Source organism: Passer domesticus, chromosome 19 (assembly GCF_036417665.1).
Source record: "Passer domesticus isolate bPasDom1 chromosome 19, bPasDom1.hap1, whole genome shotgun sequence".
NCBI lineage: Eukaryota > Metazoa > Chordata > Aves > Passeriformes > Passeridae > Passer > Passer domesticus.
Genome location: NC_087492.1, coordinates 5,289,540 through 5,311,989, shown reverse-complemented (window position 1 = coordinate 5,311,989; position 22,450 = coordinate 5,289,540). Strand labels below are relative to the sequence as shown.

The window sequence follows — 22,450 nt, the reverse complement described above, 5'->3', positions numbered from 1 at the left end:
CGGACAAAGCCACGAGTGTCCCGGCATAAAGGCGCCTCCAGGAACTTTCAGGCTCTCTTCTGGATAGCCGGATTTCATCGAGAGGCGAGTGGTCTCCTCCCCTCCCTTCCCCTCCCCTCCTCTTATTTATTACTTGGGGGTTTAAATGTATTTATCACCTACTTTTACTTTATTTATTCATTTGCTTACTTATTTATACTTTTTTTTTTTTTTTTTTTTTTTTTGTCGCAGAATCATTTATGTTGGAAAAGCCCTCTGAGGACACCAAGTCCAACCTGTGACCCAACACCCCCCGTGCCACCCAGAGCAGGGCACTGAGTGCCACATCCGCTCTTCCCTTAAACCCCTCCAGGGACGGAGATTCCAGCTCCCTCCACAACCCCTTCTGATGTTTGGTCTTCCCTTTCTGGGAAGAATTCCTCCTGATGTCCAACCTAAACCTCCCCTTAAGCGCAGCTTAGGTTTATTATTGTTGCTTGCTTACTTTTGGTTATTTCTTTATTGCCTGCTTGCTTACTTCTATATATTTTCAGAGTATCTTGTTGAAGTGTGAAGGTTAAAAGTTATTGGAAATGGCAAAAGGGGCGCTGATGGCTTCTTGAGGAGAAGAGGGAGGGTGAGCTTTTGAAGAGCAAAGAGACAGGAGCAGGATTTCAGTGAACTGGACACTTCAGTGTTTGTCAACTCCAGATCAGTGGCACGGGATCTCTCCCCACACTCTAAGCCTGCTCCTTGAGCCTCTTGAGCAGCTCCCGCAGCTGCTCGATCTGGGCGGACACGCTGCTCTTGGCGGTGCCGCCCGCGGCCGTGTACTGCTCCACGCTGCTCAGCACGCTGAACACCTGCGCCACGTCGCTGCCAAACAGGGGGCTGGGGGCACAGGGGCTGTCAGGGGGCTCTGGGCTGCTGCGCCTGCCCAGGGCCTGGGCACAGGCTGAGGGACTGAGGACGGACCCTTTTCCCCAGGGCAAACGCTCCTGAGCTGCTGACATCAGCTTGGAGCTTCTGACATCAGCTTGGAGCTTCTGACATCAGCTCCAAGGGGACACCGAGGGACTTCAGAGCCAAAGCCCTCTGGGGGCTTCCTGCTCAGGGCAGAGGTGTCTCCCAGCCCCTCCCAAGAGCTCCTGCCCATGCCCATTCCACCCTGCTGGAGTGGAGTGGAGGTGATGTTGTCCCCCTCCAGTGTTTCAGCCTTTGTGATATTTGAGGTTGAGGTGCTGCCCAGCCCAGGCACTTTGGGGAAGGCAGATGAGGGAGGCTGAGCCCTGCCTGTGCAGGGAAGTGAAATAACAGAGGTACAAACCTGATGCTCTTCAGGTCCTCCAGGCTGAGGTGGTTGATGGTGATGCCTTTGGTCTCAGCCAGCTGCACGGCCTTGCCAGAGGCCACGTGGGCTTGTCTGAAGGGCATCTGCAGGGGGAAGGGGACAGAGCAGGGGGGACTCAGCTCAGTTTCTCTGTGCCCAAAGAAATCCCAGCTCCTGCTCTCCCTCTGGCACTTACTCCCTTCCGGACCAGGTAGAGAGCCAGGTCTGTAGCCAACATCTCGGGGCTCAGCGCCCTCTCCATGCTCTCCTTGTTGATCTGCAGGGGGAGGATCCCAGGGACACGTTACCATCAGCTCCTCCTTGGGGTGTGTTAGTGGCAGGGTGAGGGGAATTCATCTGGAGCTCTGAAAGAATGCTGTGAGCAGCTGGCAGAGGGTACCAAAATGAGCAGTGTGGGTGAAGAGATTTTACTTGGGAACAGTATGGAGCTCTGTTACTCACAGAATATGCACCATGATAATGTTGAATAAAGAGAGGATGAGAAGAATCCTTACCCGGAGGGTGGAAATCACTCCAGTGGCAACCTGGAGCACAGCATTCAGGGTGTCCACGACATCAAAGACAGCCTCCTTGTCCTCCTGTGTTGGAACAGTGATGGAAATGGCTCTGAGCCAGCCTGAGTGCAGCCCAAAAACCGCCCAGGCTGAGCAGCCCAGCCCTGCTGACTCCTCCAGCCAGCAGGAGAGATGCTGTGGAAGGAACAAGGGCTCTACCTGCAGGTCCTTGTTGTAGGTGCTCGGGAGTCCTTTGAGGACCATCAGAATTGCAGCCAGCTGCAGAGGGAACAGGAGAGGCAGGGAGTGAGGCACAGAGCAAAGCACAGCCCCACGGCAGCTCCAGAACCCACAGCTCTTTACAAAGACAAGGCAAGAAGAAGGAGATTCTCCAGCCCCAAGAGGAGCAGCTTCCTCTCCCTCCTCCTCCTCTTTTTGGGGCTCACCCGTCCGAACACTCGCCCGGCTTTGCTGCGGATCAGCTCCAGACTGTCGGGGTTCTTCTTCTGAGGCATCAGGCTGCTGCCAGTGCTGGGTGGGACATGAGTGGAGTGCACTGCTGAGCAGAACCCTCATCCACACACACACACCATCACTGACCCAGCCCCACAAAGCAATGTGTAGGGCCCTCTTCACTGTGCTCCTCTTCAGGGTGTAGGAAATCAGTGAAGTGACTGAGCTGCTCTTTGATTTTGCACCTTGTCTGGAGCTCCCACACAGTCCCACCTCTCACAGAGAAACTTCAAAGGGGGCTCCCCTTCCAGGGTCATATCAGCAGGGCAGACTAAGTGTTAGTGTGACTTCATGGAGGGAGGGCTGTGGCTGTGCCACCCTGCAGACAAGGAGTCTGTTGGGATTGCAAACCCAGCCACGCAAGCAAGGGCTCTGGCAGCATTCCCAGCACAGGAGGAAGTTCTCTCTGCCCGCAGGTCCTGGACAGGACTTGCTGGTGAATGCAATCTTGGTTAAGTTACCAGAATGAAAAATAAGTGACCATTGCTGAGGAATATTCACCCTGAGGCTGCCTTTGTGCCAGGCTCTTGATGCTGGGTCAGCCTCATGCACAGACAGACCCCAACCACTGCCTCACCCAGCGTGGGGGGCTGAGGAGGAGAGGCTGAGGGAGGAGCTCTCTGCCCTACCTGTAGGCATCAGAGAAGGTCAGGAAGCCAAACTCGCTGGTGCTGTAGATGATGAGATCCTCAGCCATCTTGCTGAGGTGGATCATCAGCAGGGTGGCAGCAGAGAGGAATTCCACTGCAGGGAAGGCAGGAAATCAGGAGGAGAAAGGGTGCCTGGACAACCCAGGGAGCCCTGAGTAGGGATTTACATCCTAGTGATGGATTTCAGTCCCTTATTAAGGAAGGGTAACTGGGAAGGTGTCAGGAGCTGCCTCCCCCCGTGCTGGGAGGCTTTGGCTGTGCTTACCCACAAAGTCCCTCTCGCTGACAGCATCCATGCTGTTCAGGCTGATGGAAGCAAAGTCCAGCTCTGCAAGGAAGGGGATGGACACAGGAGGTCACACTGGCCCTGACAGGAGCCTGACTGCACCAGGCTGCCCCAGAGGAGGTGACTTTGTTTCTGTTCATTACCCTCCACCCCCTTGCTCATGTGCTGCAACACATCCAAAATACCATTAGGACAAGGTGCTGATGCTTCCCAAAATCCCAGATATTATGAGTAGTCCCAGGGAGACATTTACCACTGCACAGCAGCTCTCTGTCAATTCCCAGGGGATTTCCAGCCAGAGCTCCACTGCCAGGGGAGAAAGAACCAGAAGTCACCCATGAGACCCCAACTACTATCAGACCAAAACTGAGCTCTAGTCATGACATCTCTCTGAAAATTTCCCTGCTCCAGTTCACTTTGATTTCACAGTGTGGTCTGAGGCTCATCAAACCCTGAATTCTGGACTAAACCAGATTTTCTCTCCCAAACAGAAAGATTTGCTTAATGGAAGCCTTGTAATCCTTGATTTTCAAGAAGGACTAGAAAAATATTTTTATGGTCAGTGTCTTTGGAGAGCCAAGCTGGGCTGCAGTGTCTATGGAATAGAAACCCCAGTGGCTCAGGGGATGGACAGATCTGCCTCTTGTCCTTATCTCAGAGCAAAGTGGGGGCTGAGAATCACAATAAGAAATAAACCTTACCTTCCCAAAGGCAAGACATTGATCCTCCTCTTCACCTCTCCCAGGCGCTCAGAATCGCGGGTCAGAGCAACAGCATGGCTGGGGAAGGACAAGAGAGATGAAGCTGGAAAATATCCCACTCCAGGAGGTGAGAATGGCCAAAGGATGGACAACAGGGACTTGCCCAATCCGTGTTTGGATTCCCAGCTGGTCAGAGCCACATAGGGAATTCCTATTCCAGTTTGCAGGGCTCCCTCTGGTTTGTCACCAGCCCTGGCTGTCCCCCCAGCAGAGCAGGGCCCCGAGGCTGGAGAGGGTGGCAGGTGCTCACCTGAGCAAGAACTGGCTCCATCGGATGGGCTGGGCTTTCTGCAGGTGGGTGTAGCCAGGCAGGATCACATCGATTTCTCTGGGAGGGAAAGCACAGAGAGGGCAGGGACAGGTCTGTAACTCCCTGCACAGGAGATCCTGCAGCTGCACAGTCACACAACAAGCCTGGGAGTGTCCTGCCCCAAAAAGGCCAAAGTTATGGAAAACAGGGACTGAGGAAAAGGACTCACGTGGCAGCACGTTCCACCAGGGTCTCAATGAGCTGCAGGAGGTGTGTGGAGATGATGGAGAGGGAATTCTTCATGAACAGCTTCAGGTCAGTCACAACCTGTGGGGGATTGGCCACAGCCAGGCCAAGCACAACAGGACAGATTTAGTGACCAAATATTGCTCAGCAGAACCCCTGGCACTGTTATCCCCTCCTGTGTGATGGGAAGGGATTTCTTCCTCCTGTGGGATGCATCCCTGGTCACTGATTTGTGAAAGCTGCTGTTGCTTTCCATGGACAGAACCAATTTCAGTGGACTTGTCAGATATTGTCAAATTTGAAGCAGAAAATTCCCAAACAACACAAGTTGATCGTCCTGAAAGACTGATCCTGAAAGATGTGTGCACCCAGCCAGCAGAGTCAGGGGTTCTGGAGGTTTTCAGAGATGTCAGTGGAATGTTGTAGCCTTTTACCAGCAGGATGCAGCCCTGCAGATCCCACTCCCCTGGGTGGATGAGTCACTGCAGCATCATTAGTTTAAAACCATCATTAATTTAAAGGGAATACAGGCTGGAGTGTGTCAGGGATGAGAGAAACGGCATAAAAATATTGAATTAATGAATTGAGGTGGAGGAATACAAAAGGAGAAGAAAAGATTCTGTCCATACCTGATCATTCCTGCTTCTGCCAGTGTGCAACTTCCCAGCTACGTCTCCAATCAGCTCCTGAGGACAAGAGCAGGATTCCTGTCAGCATCTCTGTGTGCTGAACAGGACAATCCACATGAGCACATCTCCCTGCCTGGAAGGGACTCAGCTCCAGGATCCTGTCAGTAACCTGGGGTGTGTTCTGGGGAAGGGCAGCTTTGGCTTCTGTGCTTGTACAGTGCCACAAAAGGGGGCTTGGGGACCCTTGGCTGTGCCCAGGGGCTTCAGTGCCAGCAGCTCCAAAGGGATTTGCCAGAGGGACAGAGGGACAAGGCCTTAATGTCAGGCAGAGGGTCAGGAACCAGAGGCTGGAGGAGCCAAACCTTCAGCCTGCGCTCGTTGGCAGTGTGGATATCCTCATCAGTTGGTTTCAGCACAAAGACTCCCTTGGACCATTCCTCAGAGATCTGCAAACAGCAGCACCACCAGTCAGCCACAAGAGTTTTTAAATCCAGGGAGGCTGCTCTCAGGTCAGGAGCCATTCATTCGCCTGACAGTTTTTGAAGGAAAGAAATACCTTTTCCAGGCCACCCAGGATCTTCTCCAGCTCAGTCTTAGACAGGATCCCAGACTTTTCCAAGGCTTTGGCATAAGCCATGCTCCCCTGGATGTCCACCTCAGACAGCCTCTGGTCATAGCTGATGGAAGCATTGAGCATCTCCATGATGGGATCTGTGCTTCCACTGAATCTTCCACCCCAGAGTTTATTCCCCTGAGAGAGAAAATAGCTAATTAAAGAGGCCTAATGACTCCAGAGAAATCCTGTGCAGTAAATAACATCCCGTGGTCCATTTATCTGATACAGAGTCCATGCTCAGCCCCTTTCAGTGTGACAGCACTGACCACAAAGTCCCCTGGACTTCAGGACCTCTGGCAAGTGGTTGAAGAGCTGGAGAACACATCACTGTCAGTGTTATTTACCCCTGAGCTCCAAGGTCTGGCCCAGGAATCCTCCAAGATATTTTACTTCTGGAGTAAAATATTTTACTCTGCTGGGAGTCCTTGAAATTGATATCAGGGAAAGGTGCAAGACCAGCAGAAATTTCTGTTTTGAGGCCTTGTAAAGGGAGGAAAAACCAAGCAGTCAGTAGGATTAAAGTGACATTACTATCCTCTAATCCTTTTTGTCAATCTTCTTTGATTGACAAAGAGCTGTGGGCCAGCACAGAAATAAAAGTGGAGTTTTCCCATCCAAGCCAGGATTCCTGTGGTGAAGTCACCCCCTGGAATGTGTCACCCACTCCAGGCAGTGACAAGGCTTGTGCAGGGTTCCAGCTGTGCCCAGAGCAGGGTGTGTGTTGTGTGGGAGCTTCTCCAGCAGTGATTCAGAGCCTGGCTGCCCTCACCTGAGCTGTCTCAGCTCAGATTTTTGCTTGCCCAGGTAAGACAACCCAAGAAGTTTTCATTCTGCCAGGCTTGCACTCAAGTGGGTAAGAATTTTATTTGGGCAAAGACAATTTATCCAGGATTTCAAAAGCAACTTTCCAGTGGTACCAGGCACAAAAAAGAATTACAGGATACCTGAAGGAAGGGACTAAATACAGCTGCATTGCAGAGTGGATAATTACTAATCTACTTGATTTTTGAAACACCACTGGCAAGTTTCTTCTCATGCTGGTCACTATAACCACCATGGACAGCAAGGAGCTGGCAGGACAGCTGGAAGCTGATCTGTGCCAGGGCTTTACCAGCCAGACAAAACACTGAAAAATGTTTTCCCTGGTGACTGTTTCCATGTCGCTGTGCCTGAAAGGACAACAGGACAGAGCCTGCAGAGGTGAGGGTGTAGCCATGTGTAAAAGGCAGCTTTGTTAGGAAGCTGAGGGAAGGCAGAGAGGGGAATCAGAACTGAAAAAGAAATGTTAGAGCTCCACAGCACTCATTTGGTGCACCCAGGAGCAAAATTAATGCTAAATTAAAGGCCGTTCCAGAGGCTCAGCACTTGACTGGGGACCAGGAGTATCCAGGTATTTAAAGCTTCCCATCAAAGCAAGAAGGGTGTCAGCAGAAACATTGCAACATACACATTTACAGTCCAGAAATCAAAGCCGAAATGTTCATTTTAGGCATCTCCAGGACTCTTTGGAGCAGTAGCTCTGCAGCCTGGCAATGACAAACACTGCCTGGAACATGGAGCAGATTTGGAGAGCAGAAAGTGAACTCGCCAGGATGCCCGGTCACGTCTGGGCAGGGAAGGAAACTGAAGACGCAGTTTTTGTGCCGAGCAGTGTTTGTTTGCACAGGCTGCTGCGAAGTGCCTGAGCGCGAGCCCCAGGCAGGAGTGTGGCCTTTCCCAGGAGGCAGAGAGGCCCCGGGACAGCTCCGCTCGGCTGAGCACCCCCGACACCCCCGGCAAGCAAAGTTCGCTCACCTCGGCTGCTGCCATCGCGGCCGTGCTGGCTCCGGGGCCGCTGCGGGGCGGCTCCGGCACGGCCCCGGACCCGGTCCTGGTCCTGCTCAGTCACGGCCCCGATCCCAGATCCGCTCCCGGTTCCGATCCCAGCTCCAATCCCGGTCCTCGTCCCAGCTCCGATCCCGATCCCGATCCTGCTCACAGTCCCGATCCCAGCTCCGGTCCTGATCCCGATCCTGCTCACAGTCACGATCCCAGCTCCGGTCCCAGTCCCGATCCTGCTCACAGTCACGATCCCAGCTCCGGTCCCAGTCCCGGTGCCGATCCCAACCCCAGCTCCAGTTCCGATCTCAGCTCTGTCCCGATCCTGATCCCAGCTCCAATCCCTGTTCCAACTCCACTCCCGGTCCCAGCTCCAATCTCGGTGCCGATCCCAGCTTCAATCCTGGTCCAGATCCCAGCCCTGGTCCCGATCCCAACTGGATTCTTGGTCTAGATCCGAGCCCCGGTACCGATCCGGGTCCCGGTACCGATCCCAGCTCCAATCCCGATCCCAGCCCCGGTACCGATCCCAGCTCAAATCCTGGTCCTGATCCCTATCCCGGTCCCGATCCCAGCTCCAATCCCGGTCCCGATCCGGGTCCCGGTCCCGATCCCAGCTCCAATCCCGGTCCCGATCCTGGTCCCGGTCCCGATCCCAGCTCCAATCCCGGTCCCGATCCGGGTCCCGGTCCCGGTCCCAGCTCCAATCCCGGTCCCGGTCCCGGTCCCGCTCCAACCCCGCCGCGCTCCCGGCGCTCCCGCAGCTCGTCCCGCCCGCCGGGGCGGGGAGTCCCCGGGCCAGCCCCGCTCCTGGCCCGGCTGTGCCTGCCCCTGTGCTTGTCCCTGTGTCTCACAGCACACTCAGGAACGCCATCCCTGTTTTCTTGTCCCCGTTCGGGGTTTGCTGTCCTTTAACCAGCCCCGGTGTCACGTAGCTGGGAAGGATCCTAATCCAGGTCCTTGTCTGGAGCAGCAGGACCCTGCCAGTGCCCCCAGCTGCCTCTGGCGGCCCCACAAGGTCCTTTCGGAGCTGCATTTCCCGTGCAGTGCCCTCAGTATCCATCCGGAACAAGGCTCAGACTCTGCCTGTAGGCACCGATTAATTCACTGCTTCTCAAACATTTCCACCCATGATTATTTCTCTTTCAGACTTGCAGGCTTGAGGATGCACAGACCATCACACTGTCTACACTGAGAAAAACTCCTTGAACAGTTTTGTTGCCAGATTCCTTCTTCTTCTGAAGTGCCTCACTTTTAATGTTTATTTTTTTCACGTTCATCCTTTATGGATGTTCACACTCCAGCTTTGACAGGAGGTTGCTGAGGGTTTGGAAGAATGGTGAGCACGAGATTTACATCCAGAATGACCCAGCTGATAATCAGCCTAAGTGAATTCCTGGCTCCAGCACCTTCCTGTGGCCTGTAATGAGCAGGGGTTTGAAACCAAAACCCAAATCCCAATGAGTCAGAGGAGGGTGATGGTGAAGGTCTGAAGACACCATGGACCAAACTCTGTGGAGCTCCACAGGCCCCTCCAATCTAAAATATTTCACAATTTTAAGAAGAGGGTGGATGGGTGGGGAGTACCAGTGGCTGTAAACTACTTATTTAAGTAAGAGACTAAAATGTGGTAGAATGCTGCTTCCCCTTTCATTTTGGCCCTGTGCCACCAGCACAGGCCATGAGGGACAATGCCAGACTTTTGCTGCTGGGGGCAAGAGAAAATCTGTTCAGCTGAGGATCTGAAGAGAAAGAACTAGAAGATACAAACAGGAAAAATAAGGGGAGTGGCATGGATCAAGAGAGTTTATGGGAGGAAAAAGAACTGTGAGGGGGAGATGAGGAAATCTCTGTTCTTCTGACTCTGCAGGTGTTGAGTATTGGTGTTACCTGTGGCTTTCTTGTTCCTTTAGCCTGGCAGCTGAGTGTGCAAAAGTGATTTCCTGGCCACAGGTGACCAGTCTGGAGAGTGAGACAAGAGCTAAAACAAGAACACAGCAGGAAGGGAGGGAGCAAACACAAAGGAGGTTTGTGGAAAGATAATTTAAATGTGCTGTTGAAATGCCAAGTGAATGAATTTGTTTTAAGGCTGGAATAAGGAGAGACTGAGTGGTGGGAAGTTGGTAAAATGGAATTTTGCTGTTGCTGATCCTTCTTCCAGGTGTTAAAAGCACAAATGCTCCAAAGGTGCAAGCACTCTGTGTCTCCTGGGGTACTTTGGCTGGAGATTTAGCTGCTGACAGTGTGTCCTGTCTGTGCTGCAGCCCTTGCCCCAAAGCTGGTGAGGCAACACCTTTGTTATTTCTGTTCCCTGTGTGTTCCAGACCTGCAGCTCTGAGTCAACAACGTGCTGCTGCCTCAGCATGGGGAGAAGGGGCTAAGCAAAACTCCAGCTTTGCAAGGCTGGGGTGGGAAAGCAATTTTGCTGAGTAAAAAAGGACAATCCCCATCTGCCACCCTCCTCTGCAAGAGACACATCCCCAGCTGCAAGGGAGGAGAGCCCACACCCTTCCAAACCTGGGCTGAGCTCAGCCCATCCTCACCTGAAAAAACAAGACACAAGAGCAGGATTTCAGTGAACTACAGACACCCCAGTGTTTATTAACTCCAGATCAGTGGCACAGGCACTCTGCTGCAGGCACGGGATCTCTCCCCACACTCTAAGCCTGCTCCTTGAGCCTCTTGAGCAGCTCCCGCAGCTGCTCGATCTGGGCGGACACGCTGCTCTTGGCGGTGCCGCCCGCGGCCGTGTACTGCTCCACGCTGCTCAGCACGCTGAACACCTGCGCCACGTCGCTGCCAAACAGGGGGCTGGGGGCACAGGGGCTGTCAGGGGGCTCTGGGCTGCTGCGCCTGCCCAGGGCCTGGGCACAGGCTGAGGGACTGAGGACGGAGCCTTTTCCCCAGGGGAAACGCTCCTGAGCTGTTTCTGCCTGACAGCAGCTCCAAGGGGACACCGAGGGACTTCAGAGCCAAAGCCCTCTGGGGGCTTCCTGCTCAGGGCAGAGGTGTCTCCCAGCCCCTCCCAAGAGCTCCTGCCCATGCCCATTCCACCCTGCTGGAGTGGAGTGGAGGTGATGTTGTCCCCCTCCAGTGTTTCAGCCTTTGTGATATTTGAGGTTGAGGTGCTGCCCAGCCCCGGCACTTTGGGGAAGGCAGATGAGGGAGGCTGAGCCCTGCCTGTGCAGGGAAGTGAAATAACAGAGGTACAAACCTGATGCTCTTCAGGTCCTCCAGGCTGAGGTTGTTGATGGTGATGCCTTTGGTCTCGGCGAGGTGGACGGCCTTGCCAGCAGCAATGTGGGCTTGTCTGAAGGGCATCTGCAGGGGGAAGCAGAGGTGGAACTCAGTGACCAGGCAGCTGGGCTGCTTTTCCATGAGGAAAATGGGTGTGCTACTTTCTCAGCTGGCCTTTTTTTCCCTTAGGGCAATGCAAGCTGAATCTGGCAGTGTTGGGGTGGAAGAGGGGAGGATTTAGGAATAAATTATAATCAAGTAATTTGGGTGTAAATCACTATGAAGTCTCTCAGGTAGGACTGCTTGACAGGCGTGTAAAGGATGTGTTTTCAGCTTTCATGGTTGTTGACTGCTCATCACCCTGGGGCCTCATCCCAGCTCCTCACTGAGCAGTTCTACATCCAAAGAAATCCCAGCTCCAGCTTTCCCTCTGGCACTTACTCCTTTGTGAACTAAGTAGAGAGCCAGGTCGGATGACAGGATCTCAGGGCTCAGTGCCTTCTCCATGTTCTCCTTGTTGATCTGCAGAAAGGAGGGGCAGAGGGAGATTTACATATCATCTGTTCTTCCTGGGGCACAAAAGCTCTAAGAGGGACCAAAATGAGCAGTGTGGGTGAGGCACTGAAGAATTTTCACTTTAGGACCAGTCTGGAGCCCTGTCCCCTGTGTTACTCACAGAATGTGCTCCATGTTCAATACTTAAAAGATGAATCCTTACCTGGAGGGTGGAAATCACTCCAGTGGCAACCTGGAGCACAGCATTCAGGGTGTCTACAACATCAAAGACAGCTTCCTTGTCCTCCTGTGTTGGAACAGTGATGGAAATGGCTCTGAGCCAGCCTGGTACAGCACAACAGGCTGAGCAGCCCCTGCAGCAGAGCAGGGATGTGATCCCAGAGGCTCCTGCCATGGCACTCAGGGTGGCACCTGCAGCATCCCCTCCCTCAGCCCCTATCCCAGCACAGAGCCAGGGGCAGTGCACAGAAATGGAGTGCTGGGACAGCTCAAGGGCAGGGGATGACTGTGTCTGCTCAGAGAGATGCTGTGGAAGGAACAAGGGCTCTACCTGCAGGTCCTTGTTGTAGGTGCTCGGGAGTCCTTTGAGGACCATCAGAATTGCAGCCAGCTGCAGAGGGAACAGGAGAGGCAGGGAGTGAGGCACAGAGCAAAGCACAGCCCCACGGCAGCTCCAGAACCCACAGCTCTTTACAAAGACAAGGCAAGAAGAAGGAGATTCTCCAGCCCCAAGAGGAGCAGCTTCCTCTCCCTCCTCCTCCTCTTTTTGGGGCTCACCCGTCCGAACACTCGCCCGGCTTTGCTGCGGATCAGCTCCAGACTGTCGGGGTTCTTCTTCTGAGGCATCAGGCTGCTGCCAGAGCTGCAAAGAAGATGTGTGCAGTGCACTGGTGAGCAAAACCCTCTTGCTGAAATCTCTGTTCCTGCCCTCTGAAAGGAACCTCTAAATCCCCTTTCCTAGCACTCCTCTTTAGGGTGTAGGAAATCAGTGAACTGAGGGTGATGAGTTTCTCATGCTTTCCACAGCAAAGCCTTTGGTTTTGCACCTTGTCTGGAGCTCTCACACAGTCCCACCTCTCACAGAGGAAGGAAAAGGAGGCTCTCCCTCCAAGCCACTGCTAAGGTGGTGTCAGCAGGCCAGGCTAAGTGACTTCATGGAGGGAGGGCTGTGGCTGTGCCACCCTGCAGACAAGGAGTCTGTTGGGATTGCAAACCCAGCCACGCAAGGAAGGGCTCTGGCAGCATTCCCAGCACAGGAGGAAGTTCTCTCTGCCAGCAGGTCCTGGACAGGAGTTGGGCTGAACACAGACTTGGCTGAGTTAAGGGAATCAGAAATAAGTGACCATTGCTGAGGAATATTCACCCTGAGGCTGCCTTTGTGCCAGGCTCTTGATGCTGGGTCAGCCTCGTGCACAGACAGACCCCAACCACTGCCTCACCCAGCGTGGGGGGCTGAGGAGAATCCCTCACCAGAGACCAAAAACCTACCAGTAGGTATCAGAGAGGGTCAGGAAGCCAAACTCGCTGGTGCTGTAGATGATGAGATCCTCAGCCATCTTGCTGAGGTGGATCATCAGCAGGGTGGCAGCAGAGAGGAATTCCACTGCAGGGAAGGCAGGAAATCAGGAGGGGAAAAGGTGCCTGGACAACCCAGGGAGCCCTGAGTGGGGATTTAAATCCTAGTGATGGATTTCAGTCCCTTATTAAGGAAGGGTAACTGGGAAGGTGTCAGGAGCTGCCTCCCCCCGTGCTGGGAGGCTTTGGCTGTGCTTACCCACAAAGTCCCTCTCGCTGACAGCATCCATGCTGTTCAGGCTGATGGAAGCAAAGTCCAGCTCTGCAAGGAAGGGGATGGACACAGGAGGTCACACTGGCCCTGACAGGAGCCTGAATGCACCATGCTGCCCCAGAGGAGGTGACTGTGAGCCCTTGAGCAGTCCCAGCAACACAAACACTTTTAGTGGGATTTTTGTTTTGATGCCAGACAGGCAGAGTGCAGCAGGGACTGCTCTTCCTCCCACCTCACTGGCACTGCCTGTATCTGCAGCAAAAATAATGGGAAATGAAAGGCTCTGGCTCCAGGATGGGGCGCTGTGGTGCCATTCCCTCCCTCCCAGGTGTGACAGGTACTCCCATGCCCCTCAGGATAACATTTACCACTGCGCAGCAGCTCTCTGTCGATTTCCAGGGGGTTTCCAGCCAGAGCGCCACTGCCAGGGGAGAAAGAACCAGAAATCAAGTAATCCTCCTTTCATATCCATCCAAAGCTGAGCTCTGGGAAGCAGGCAAGGCATTCCTGAAGTCTTTGCAGAGCAAAGCAAGGCCAAATGATCACACAAACAGTAGATCTTACCTTCCCAAAGGCAAGACATTGATCCTCTTCTTCACCTCTCCCAGGCGCTCAGAATCGCGGGTCAGAGCAACAGCATGGCTGGGGAAGGACAAGGGGGAGAGGGCACGTGAAGCAGGGAATGGCTCTTTGCTTCCCAGTCATTATCCTGCCATGCCTGGAGCCTGGGAACCCCCCTCAAACATGAGGAGCCTGGGCAGAGCCAGGGGACACAGGGAGTTCCTGTTCCAGTTTGCAGGGCTCCCTCTGGTTTGTCACCAGCCCTGGCTGTCCCCCCAGCAGAGCAGGGCCCCGAGGCTGGAGAGGGTGGCAGGTGCTCACCTGAGCAAGAACTGGCTCCATCGGATGGGCTGAGCTTTCTGCAGGTGGGTGTAGCCAGGCAGGATCACATCGATTTCTCTGGGAGGGAAAGCACAGAGAGGTGAGCAGCAGAGGCAGCAGGGAGGGCAGGGACAGGGACAGGGACACAGCAGAGCTCCTGGCAAGGTCACAAACTGAGCATCTTTAGGCTGTGTTGTGCTGAAGCCTGTCCATCTCCTGTCAGCCTTCAAGCCAAGCACACTGGGTTTAGCTGTTCCAGAGTGGTGAATCTGCCCTGGGCCTCCTGGAAAGTTGCCTGGAGCAGTAACCCCTCTGGGCAGGCAAGGATTCCCCAGGCCACTCCAGGTCTGGAGTGTGAGGAACAGAGCCAGACAGGGAGATAACACAGCTCAGCTTTTTCTCCTATAGAAAAACCTGAAACATTTTGTCCCCTCCTTCTTATGGGTTTGGTGCCTTCCAGAATCTTGTGTGGACCTCCCACTTCAACTCCCTTGCCAGACATGAAGGAAAGTTTCTCTGAAGGATGAGAAAAGTTTCACAAGGGGCCATTGTGTCCCCTGGGCTACCCCAAACTGCCTGGCTGTAACTCCCTGCACAGGAGACACTGCTGCTGCCCAGTGGGGTCAGACAAAGGACAAACCAAAGAATCTCCTGCCCCCAAAAGGCCAAAGTTATGGAAAACAGGGACTGAGGAAAAGGACTCACATGGCAGCACGTTCCACCAGGGTCTTAATGAGCTGCAGGAGGTGTGTGGAGATGATGGAGAGGGAATTCTTCATGAACAGCTTCAGGTCAGTCACAACCTGTGGGGGATTGGCCATAAAGAATGTCACATATACAGTGACAGCAAGGCAAACCTCTCCTTCTCCTGTGTGATGGGAAGGTGCATGTTCTTCTCATCATTTGGTCATATTTCTGTGGTAATGTCAGCATTTCTTGCTCTCCAGGAAGAGTTCCAGAGATCATTCCGGACTGAGGTCTCCTGAAGTGGGGTAGAGGAGGAATACAGAAGGAGAAACAAAAAGATTCTGTCCATACCTGATCATTCCTGCTTCTGCCAGTGTGCAACTTCCCAGCTACGTCTCCAATCAGCTCCTGAGGACAAGAGCAGGATTTCTGTCAGCATCTCTGTGTGCTGAACAGGACAATCCACATGAGCACATCTCCCTGCCTGGAAGGGACTCAGCTCCAGGATCCTGTCAGTAACCTGGGGTGTGTTCTGGGGAAGGGCAGCTTTGGCTTCTGTGCTTGTACAGTGCCACAAAAGGGGGCTTGGGGACCCTTGGCTGTGCCCAGGGGCTTCAGTGCCAGCAGCTCCAAAGGGATTTGCCAGAGGGACAGAGGGACAAGGCCTTAATGTCAGGCAGAGGGTCAGGAACCAGAGGCTGGAGGAGCCAAACCTTCAGCCTGCGCTCGTTGGCAGTGTGGATATCCTCATCAGTCTGGATCACACCAAAGACTCCCTTGGACCATTCCTCAGAGATCTGCAAACAGCACAAACACCACAGTTACCCTGCTGTGCCTGGGGCTGTGAGTGTCCCCAGCAAATCCCAGCTCCTGGATTCCCATTCAGGCTGCTTGCTGCATCCTGATCTTCCATGGTATTGGTGGGATTCACCTCTCTATGCAGGATAACCCTGCACTGTTATGGAGGATTTAAATATTGCAAGGAAAAATTGAGTTTAAATATCAGTGATTTCTTTACCATCATCCACAAAGCTTTTCCTACAAAACATTGCACAGACTCACCATTGTCCAGGGTGGGTGATCAATAACAATGGATATTTTATAAAAGCACTTCTCTGCTGCCTCCTCTTCCCCCCTACACCTGCTATGCATTGCCTCCTGCCAAGCTGGGCAGCCACACTCAAAATTCCACATGCCAGCAGGAAAATGATGTTCTTACTTCACACTGAAATGATTCCTATGACTGCTCAGTCTGAAGGGGACACGAGGACATTTAAAGGCACTGTTTAAAACAGCAAGATGCTGTCAGGTAAGGAAGGATTCATTCCAGCACACATGAGAGTTTGTGAAGGGAAGAAATACCTTTTCCAGGCCACTCAGGATCTTCTCCAGCTCAGTTTTGGACAGGATTCCAGCCTTCTCCAAGGCTTTGGCATAAGCCATGCTCCCCTGGATGTCCACCTCAGACAGTCTCTGATCAACAGTAATGGAAGCGCTGAGCATCTCCATGATGGGATCTGTGCTCCCCACAAACCTTCCTGCCATCATTTTGTCCCCCTGCAAGAAATGAAGAGACACAGAGTTATGGATAAATCCCCTAAAAATCTCATCATGTCATCCTTACAAAAGTAAAACTGAGGACCACCTCAGGAACGGTTTTATTCAGTCTATACCAGCAATACCCTGGACTTAGAGCATGTCACTCTCACTAGAATTTAGTCTTTGAGGTTACAGGTCTGGCTTGGGATCCGCCAAGATATTTGAATTCTGCAGGACTCTGAAAATAAACATCAGGGTGTGTGGTGCAAGGCCAGCATGGAACTCTTTTTTAAGGCAGCCTCTGACCCTTGAAATACTCAAAAAATCCCACTGTTTTAGGGAGACTAGAAGAAAATATTCAGCTGACAAGGAGCTGTGGGCCAGCACAAACCACACGCTCTAAACCACTCCTGTAACTACAAAGTGTCTGAAGTTACCGTTTGAAGCAGCTCCAGAGCCCACGACGTTGTCACATAAAATTAGGATAAAACCGGCAAAATTAGGATGAAACCGGCAGAAAGGGAGACCTGTGTGCCTTTCAATGGGACGCAAAGGGAAGAGAAAACCCCAAAGCAGCCCCAGAGGGGCTCGCAGGTGCGCGGCGCCGGGCGGGCGGCGGAGCTACCATGGACAGCGGGCAGGGACGGCGGCTTTCCCCGGGACTGGAGCCGGGAGGGCAGGAGGAGCCTGCGGGGCAGCATGAGGGCTCGGGGGGCGGCAGCTCTGAGTTTGTCCGCCAGGGAAATGGGGGAAAAAACCAAAGTTTGGCAGCTCCTCGCTGGACAGCCAGTGATGGGCAGAGGGTAAAAGGTGCTGCTGGGAGGGAAGGGCTGGGGTGGGAAGAGGTGTCCAGGAACATTTTCGCTGCCGGGATCAGAGGTGGGACGGTGGATTATTGCAGCACTGTACCCTTTTCCATTGGAAAACCACTCACAGAATCATTAAGGTTGGAAAAGATCAGCGAGTCCAACACTGCCAGGACCACCCCTAACCCACGTCCCCAGGACCACACGGACACCTTTCCTGAACCCTCCCAGGGACGCTGATCCCACCCGTTCCAAACGGAGCAGAGAAGGACCCGCAGCAAAGCCAAGCTCCCCCTCACCTCGGCTGCCATTTCGGACGACGTTTTGCTCGTTTGTGCAGCGGTACTGGCACTTGGTGCAACCTGCGGGACAGCGCGGAGATGCTCAGCTGCCGCCGTGCGCGCTCCCGGTCCCCCGACACCCCTCCTGGTGCACTCCCGGCTCTCCGGGCATCACTCCCTGCCCCGCTCCCGGTTCCCTGAGCATCACTCCCTGCTCTGCTCCCAGTGCGCTCCCAAGTCCCCGGGCACCGCTCCCTGTCCCCCGGGCATCGCTCCGTGCCCGCTCCCGGTTCCCCGGGCATCGCTCCGTGCCCGCTCCCGGTTCCCCGGGCATCGCTCCGTGCCCGCTCCCGGTTCCCCGGGCATCGCTCCGTGCCCGCTCCCGGTTCCCCGGGCATCGCTCCGTGCCCGCTCCCGGTTCCCCGGGCGCCGCTCACCTGCTCCGCTCGCAGCCCCGGCCGCTCTGTGGCTCGCTGCTCCCCGGCCCCGCTGCCCCGCTTTTACAGCCCTCGGCTCGGGGCTGGCGGCTCGGCCCGCCCCGGGGCGGGGTGTGCCCGGGCCCGGCCCCGCTCGGGTCCCCCCCGTGTCCCCCGTGTCCCTTCCCAGCCCCGCGCTGCGGCTCGGGGACGGGCGTGCCTTGGACAGGGAGGCTTGGGAGGGATGCTGGGGTGATGCTGCTCAGCCGGCGTGGCTGCTGCGCTGTGCACAGGTCAGGAACATCCTTGGAATGCTTTTCTGGCAGTATTGATCTCTCTGTGTCTCCCCCCTCTAATGAACAATCTTTAATATAAACGGAACTGACCCAGTTCTCTGTGCCCACTGCTACCCCAGCAAACACAAAAAACAGATGGGAGCCTCTTGTTGTTTCCCATCTCTGCACGGATGAAAGAGTTCACCCCACCTGGAAAGATGCTGCAGCCCCAGATTTGGGGCTCCCCTGCTGTCCCCAGGTTGTGGGGTCACCTGAGAGCCTCGGGGCTTGGAGTTGTACTTGTGGCAATGACTTCTATCTTAAACTCATCACACCCTGAATATCATGGAATGACTGATGGAAAGCACAAGGGACCTTTTAGAGCAGCAAAGCATGAATTCCTCATGAACTCCTCAGACAGAGCATTTTCTGCAGCCCCTCCACAGAAAGCTGAATGTTTGCTGCTTTCTCCAAGTGAGCTCCTGCAGTGCAATATTTCTCCATGTACATTGTCCAAACCTCTCACAGAGCTCAGGAGACATATTCCAGCTTTCTCATCCACGTTTTTGTTGGATTTTCCTCCCTTAAACTGACCCTTGTTCTTTTTCTGCTGTTCTCTCAGTTCTACAACTTATCCCCTTTTCCTTTTTCCACTGGGAAACCGAAACTGTTCTCAATTCTTTTGCAGTCCTCTTTCCTCTTGTAAAATCCCTCATTTTTACCACTTTTCTTGTCTTCACCTTTTCAAAGTGTCCTTGTCCTCACTCTGGGCTTTGTCAGGAGATTGCCAATGTTGTGAAAACATTAAGCACTGTGTTTATAACTAGAGTGAATGGGTGTAAATAAGATTTTGCTAGCCCGTGTCTGATATTACATGTGACAGGGGATATTCCATCCACATGGGATCTGTCAGCAGTGCCACTGTGGATTTAGCAAACTTCCCAGGGATTAGCTGGCTTGGAGTGCTCTGCTCAGCTCCTGCCCCAGTGTATCTAGGAAATTATGAATTCTCTCTTTATTTTTAGCTTAAATAGGCAATAACTATGTTTTCTCCATAATAATCAGTGTAGGATGTAGATTAATGTTTTTGTCATAAGAGTGGAAGTAAAACAAAATGCAAGCAGAATTCCTCAACTTAAAAATGAACATTGAAGAAATGGGATTTCTTAAAGATGCTTGGAGCTGGAGAGCTGAACTTTTTTGAGGGGAAAACAGTAAAATAGCAATGCAAAATATACTTCCTAATGCAAACTGAAGTTCATTCTCATTATTGTCTTCTCCATTTGTTCTGGTTTGGATGTCTCTCCACTTCCCCTCATCGCCTCTCAGTGATTTATTTGAAACAGAAAAATTAACTTCAAAATCCTCATCCCACAGTTAATACTGGGGAAGTTCGGAAGGAAAAGTCTCCCACTTCTTTTCCTTTCTGGCACAGGGGATGGCAAATCATTCCTACAGCAATATTCCCAGCTCCACCCTTTTCGAGGTGAAAATAAATACTGGAGAGTAAATTGCCAATTCTGCAGCACAGAGAAGTTTAATTAAATACATTTGAATGTTCTCAAATATCTGAACTTTATTTGTACTTCTGTAATCAATCAGTCTCTCTCTGCTATTTCACTTTTTTGCTGCAAGAGTGCAATGCTGAGGGAGTGCAGCTCCAAGGGAGCTTTGGTGGCTCTGGAACTCCAATTTTCCAACAGGACTGTGAAGGAAAAGGATGGCAGAAACAGCTACAGTGCACCTTCTTTTAAAAACATCCTTTTTTAGCTGTCTTTTTGCTTTGGAGAAATAAAGCAGCTCCATGGGCTGAACGTGCCATGCAAACACACCGTCAGCTCGGAGCCCTGCTGACATATTTTTGTTCAAAAAAAAACCCCTAACTTTGTTTTTAAGTAATTTTTGAATGTAAAAGAAAAAAAAAATAGACAGCATAGGGTGCTGAGGGAAATGCTGAACACAGTAAACACCTTTGATGACAAAGACCACAAATAGCCTGCAGATCTGCTGGCAGTAGCAAGTCCTGGGCCCCCTGCTTTCAATAGTTAACAGAGGCCCCTCTCTCCCCAAGCCTCGCTGGCAACAATCACAATGTTCAAATGTTGACATGCTAAGCACATTTGGAAAAACCCATGTCTGCATTCCCTGTGGATGGTGTCTAACACCTAAAGGGCAGCAGTGAAAGCCCAAGTGACCTCCTCACCCCAGCCCTGCCCCTGGGCCCTGCCTTGGCTTTCCCTTTGTGGGGCAGTGGGGATGGAGCTGAGCCATAATTGTATTTACAGCCTGCCAGGCTTCCTGTCTGCGCTGGGAGATGGTTAGGGGATCTCCTCCGGGGGGGAAAAACAGGTGTTGGAAGAGGGGTTTGTGTCACGCTCCTTCCTCCCCAGCTGAGCCTTCGCGGTGGTTTGTAAAAAGCAGCACTGGTTGGAGAAACGTGTCAGGAAAGTGAAATTTTGTGGGAAAAAATGTGCCAGAAAAGTGAAATTTTGGGGAAATGGTGGAAAAATGTGTCAGGAAAGTGAAATTTTGTGGGAAAAATGTGCCAGAAAATTGAAATTTTGGGGAAAGGGTGGGAAAAAATGTGCCAGGAGAGTGAAATTCTAGGAAAAGGGTGGAAAAAATGTGCCAGGAGAGTGAAATTCTAGGAAAAGGGTGGAAAAAATGTGCCAGGAGAGTGAAATTTTGTGGGAAAAATGTTCCAGAAAAGTGAAATTTTGGGGAAATTGTGGGAAAAAAACCATATCAGGAAAGTGAAATTTTAGGGAAAGGATGGAAAAAATGTGCCAGGAGAGTGAAATTTTGGGGAAAGGGTGGAAAAAATATGTGAGGAAAGTGAACTTTTGGGGAGAGGGTGGAAAAAACATGTCAGGAAAGCAAAATTTTGGGAAAAGGGGGGAAAAATGTGGCAGGAAAGTGAATTTTTGTGGAAAAATCGTGTCAGGAAAGTGAAATTTTAGAGAAAGGATAGAAAAAATGTGTCAGGAACGTGAAATTTGGGGGAAAGGGTGGAAATAAATATAATAATTTGCTGCTGGGGGAGAGATATAGAGAGATGTAATGGATTAGGATTATTGTGCCGAAGGTTCTGAACCCTTAGCTGAAGAGGCAGCCAAGGATTAGCAGATTTCTGGAATGAAACGCTGAAATTTGATTGTCTGGAAATGCACTATTTTCACCTGAAACCTGCCATCCTTTCCCTTCTTTCAGGCAGAGCAGTCACAGAGCTTTTGCTGGGCCAGTTTTGGCCAATTTTCAAGGCCAGCTAATCCTGACATGAAAAAGGGCAGCATCCATCCCATCCTGTGCTCTGAGTCACACCAGCAGCTCTCACACCTCTCTCCTGGCTTTTTTAAAAATTTTATTCCACAGGAATAAAAAAAAAAAATATTTTGACACAATAAATTATTTTGACATATAAATTAATTTCTGTCTGTATGTGATGGGGTGCACATGCCCAGCAAAACTTTTTTTAGGGGTTTTCAAATTAAAAGGGCTGAAAAGCCTTTGCAGCTGGCTTTTAAATTTTGCCCAGCACTTGTATATCTGGTGATGGAAGTTTCTGGAAAACCGGGAGCTGCTCATTGCCCGCTGTCCTGGCACTGGAGACTGTTCCTAAAGCACTGCAGTTTGCTCGTGTTACTCTGAATTTATTTAGGATTTGCAACACTCCAAGGAGAAGAAAAGGCTTAATTTTGTCTGGTTTGGTCATAGAGAAAACAGTGTCTGGCGGGTTTTGTGCTGGAATCGCAAGGCAGAGGTTGTGGGCATAAATTTGACCCATTCAGTTCCCTAAATCCCTAAAAGGATCTTAAATCCCAGCTGCAAGCAAGCAAATATATCTGTATGACACTCCTGGGGGAGTTAGAGGTGCTGTGTCTGCGTATGAAATTTTCCCTGAGAGATAATGTCAGAATTAAGGAATTAATATTTCCCTGGCCAGGTAATTTTCCTTGCTGTTTCCATTAGGATTTTCAGCTGTTTGCACCCACTGAAGTGTCACTGGTTTTACTGAGGATAAAAAGGGCTCTTGGAAAATTGAATAGCACATGGTTTGGAGCGGAACGAGTCACGGTGACAGCTGGGGAAGACGCGGAGCGGATGAATTTGATGGATGCATGGACGGGCGCTTTAAAATACAACAGGAGCGTTACACAACCACCTCAGCCTCGCAGCACCCCGCACGTGGTTAAAGATTTTATTTGAAAGTACTTTCGCGATACTGTTTTGCCTTTGTCGTTGTTAACAGCGGCTAATTGCCAATTTGGGTAATTTCGGAGAAAAATTGCGCCATTTTCTGTCTGATGTACACAGAAATGCTGTGGTGAAAGCACGCACTTCATCACAGGCATTGGTGGTTCAGTGGTAGAATTCTCGCCTGCCACGCGGGAGGCCCGGGTTCGATTCCCGGCCAATGCAGTTGATCTTT

At 52.1% G+C, this 22,450-nt stretch overlaps 2 protein-coding genes and 1 non-coding gene across 3 annotated transcripts; 1 reads left to right on the top strand and 2 right to left on the bottom strand.

The window, feature by feature from the left end:
* Positions 1-234: 234 nt before the first annotated feature.
* Positions 235-8,204, bottom strand: LOC135283447 (argininosuccinate lyase). The gene is made up of 16 exons (XM_064394267.1): positions 7,570-8,204; positions 5,716-5,910; positions 5,522-5,605; positions 5,160-5,216; positions 4,514-4,611; positions 4,285-4,362; positions 3,975-4,052; positions 3,527-3,579; positions 3,253-3,315; positions 2,967-3,081; positions 2,271-2,355; positions 2,044-2,103; positions 1,825-1,908; positions 1,506-1,586; positions 1,307-1,413; positions 235-870 (listed from the first exon to the last, which is right to left on the bottom strand). The coding sequence occupies exons 1-16, from the start codon at positions 7,582-7,584 to the stop codon at positions 720-722; spliced, it is 1,404 nt and encodes a 467-aa protein (XP_064250337.1). The 5' UTR covers positions 7,585-8,204; the 3' UTR covers positions 235-719.
* Positions 8,205-10,163: 1,959 nt separating this feature from the next.
* LOC135283448 (argininosuccinate lyase) lies at positions 10,164-17,839 on the bottom strand. The gene is made up of 17 exons (XM_064394268.1): positions 17,768-17,839; positions 17,349-17,411; positions 16,067-16,261; positions 15,418-15,501; positions 15,056-15,112; positions 14,723-14,820; positions 14,018-14,095; positions 13,700-13,777; positions 13,504-13,556; positions 13,121-13,183; positions 12,835-12,949; positions 12,124-12,208; positions 11,897-11,956; positions 11,549-11,632; positions 11,272-11,352; positions 10,808-10,914; positions 10,164-10,404 (listed from the first exon to the last, which is right to left on the bottom strand). The coding sequence occupies exons 2-17, from the start codon at positions 17,358-17,360 to the stop codon at positions 10,254-10,256; spliced, it is 1,401 nt and encodes a 466-aa protein (XP_064250338.1). The 5' UTR covers positions 17,361-17,411; positions 17,768-17,839; the 3' UTR covers positions 10,164-10,253.
* Positions 17,840-22,369: 4,530 nt separating this feature from the next.
* Positions 22,370-22,440, top strand: TRNAG-GCC (transfer RNA glycine (anticodon GCC)). Its single transcript has one exon. It is a non-coding gene; the product is annotated as a tRNA-Gly (tRNA).
* Positions 22,441-22,450: the final 10 nt, after the last annotated feature.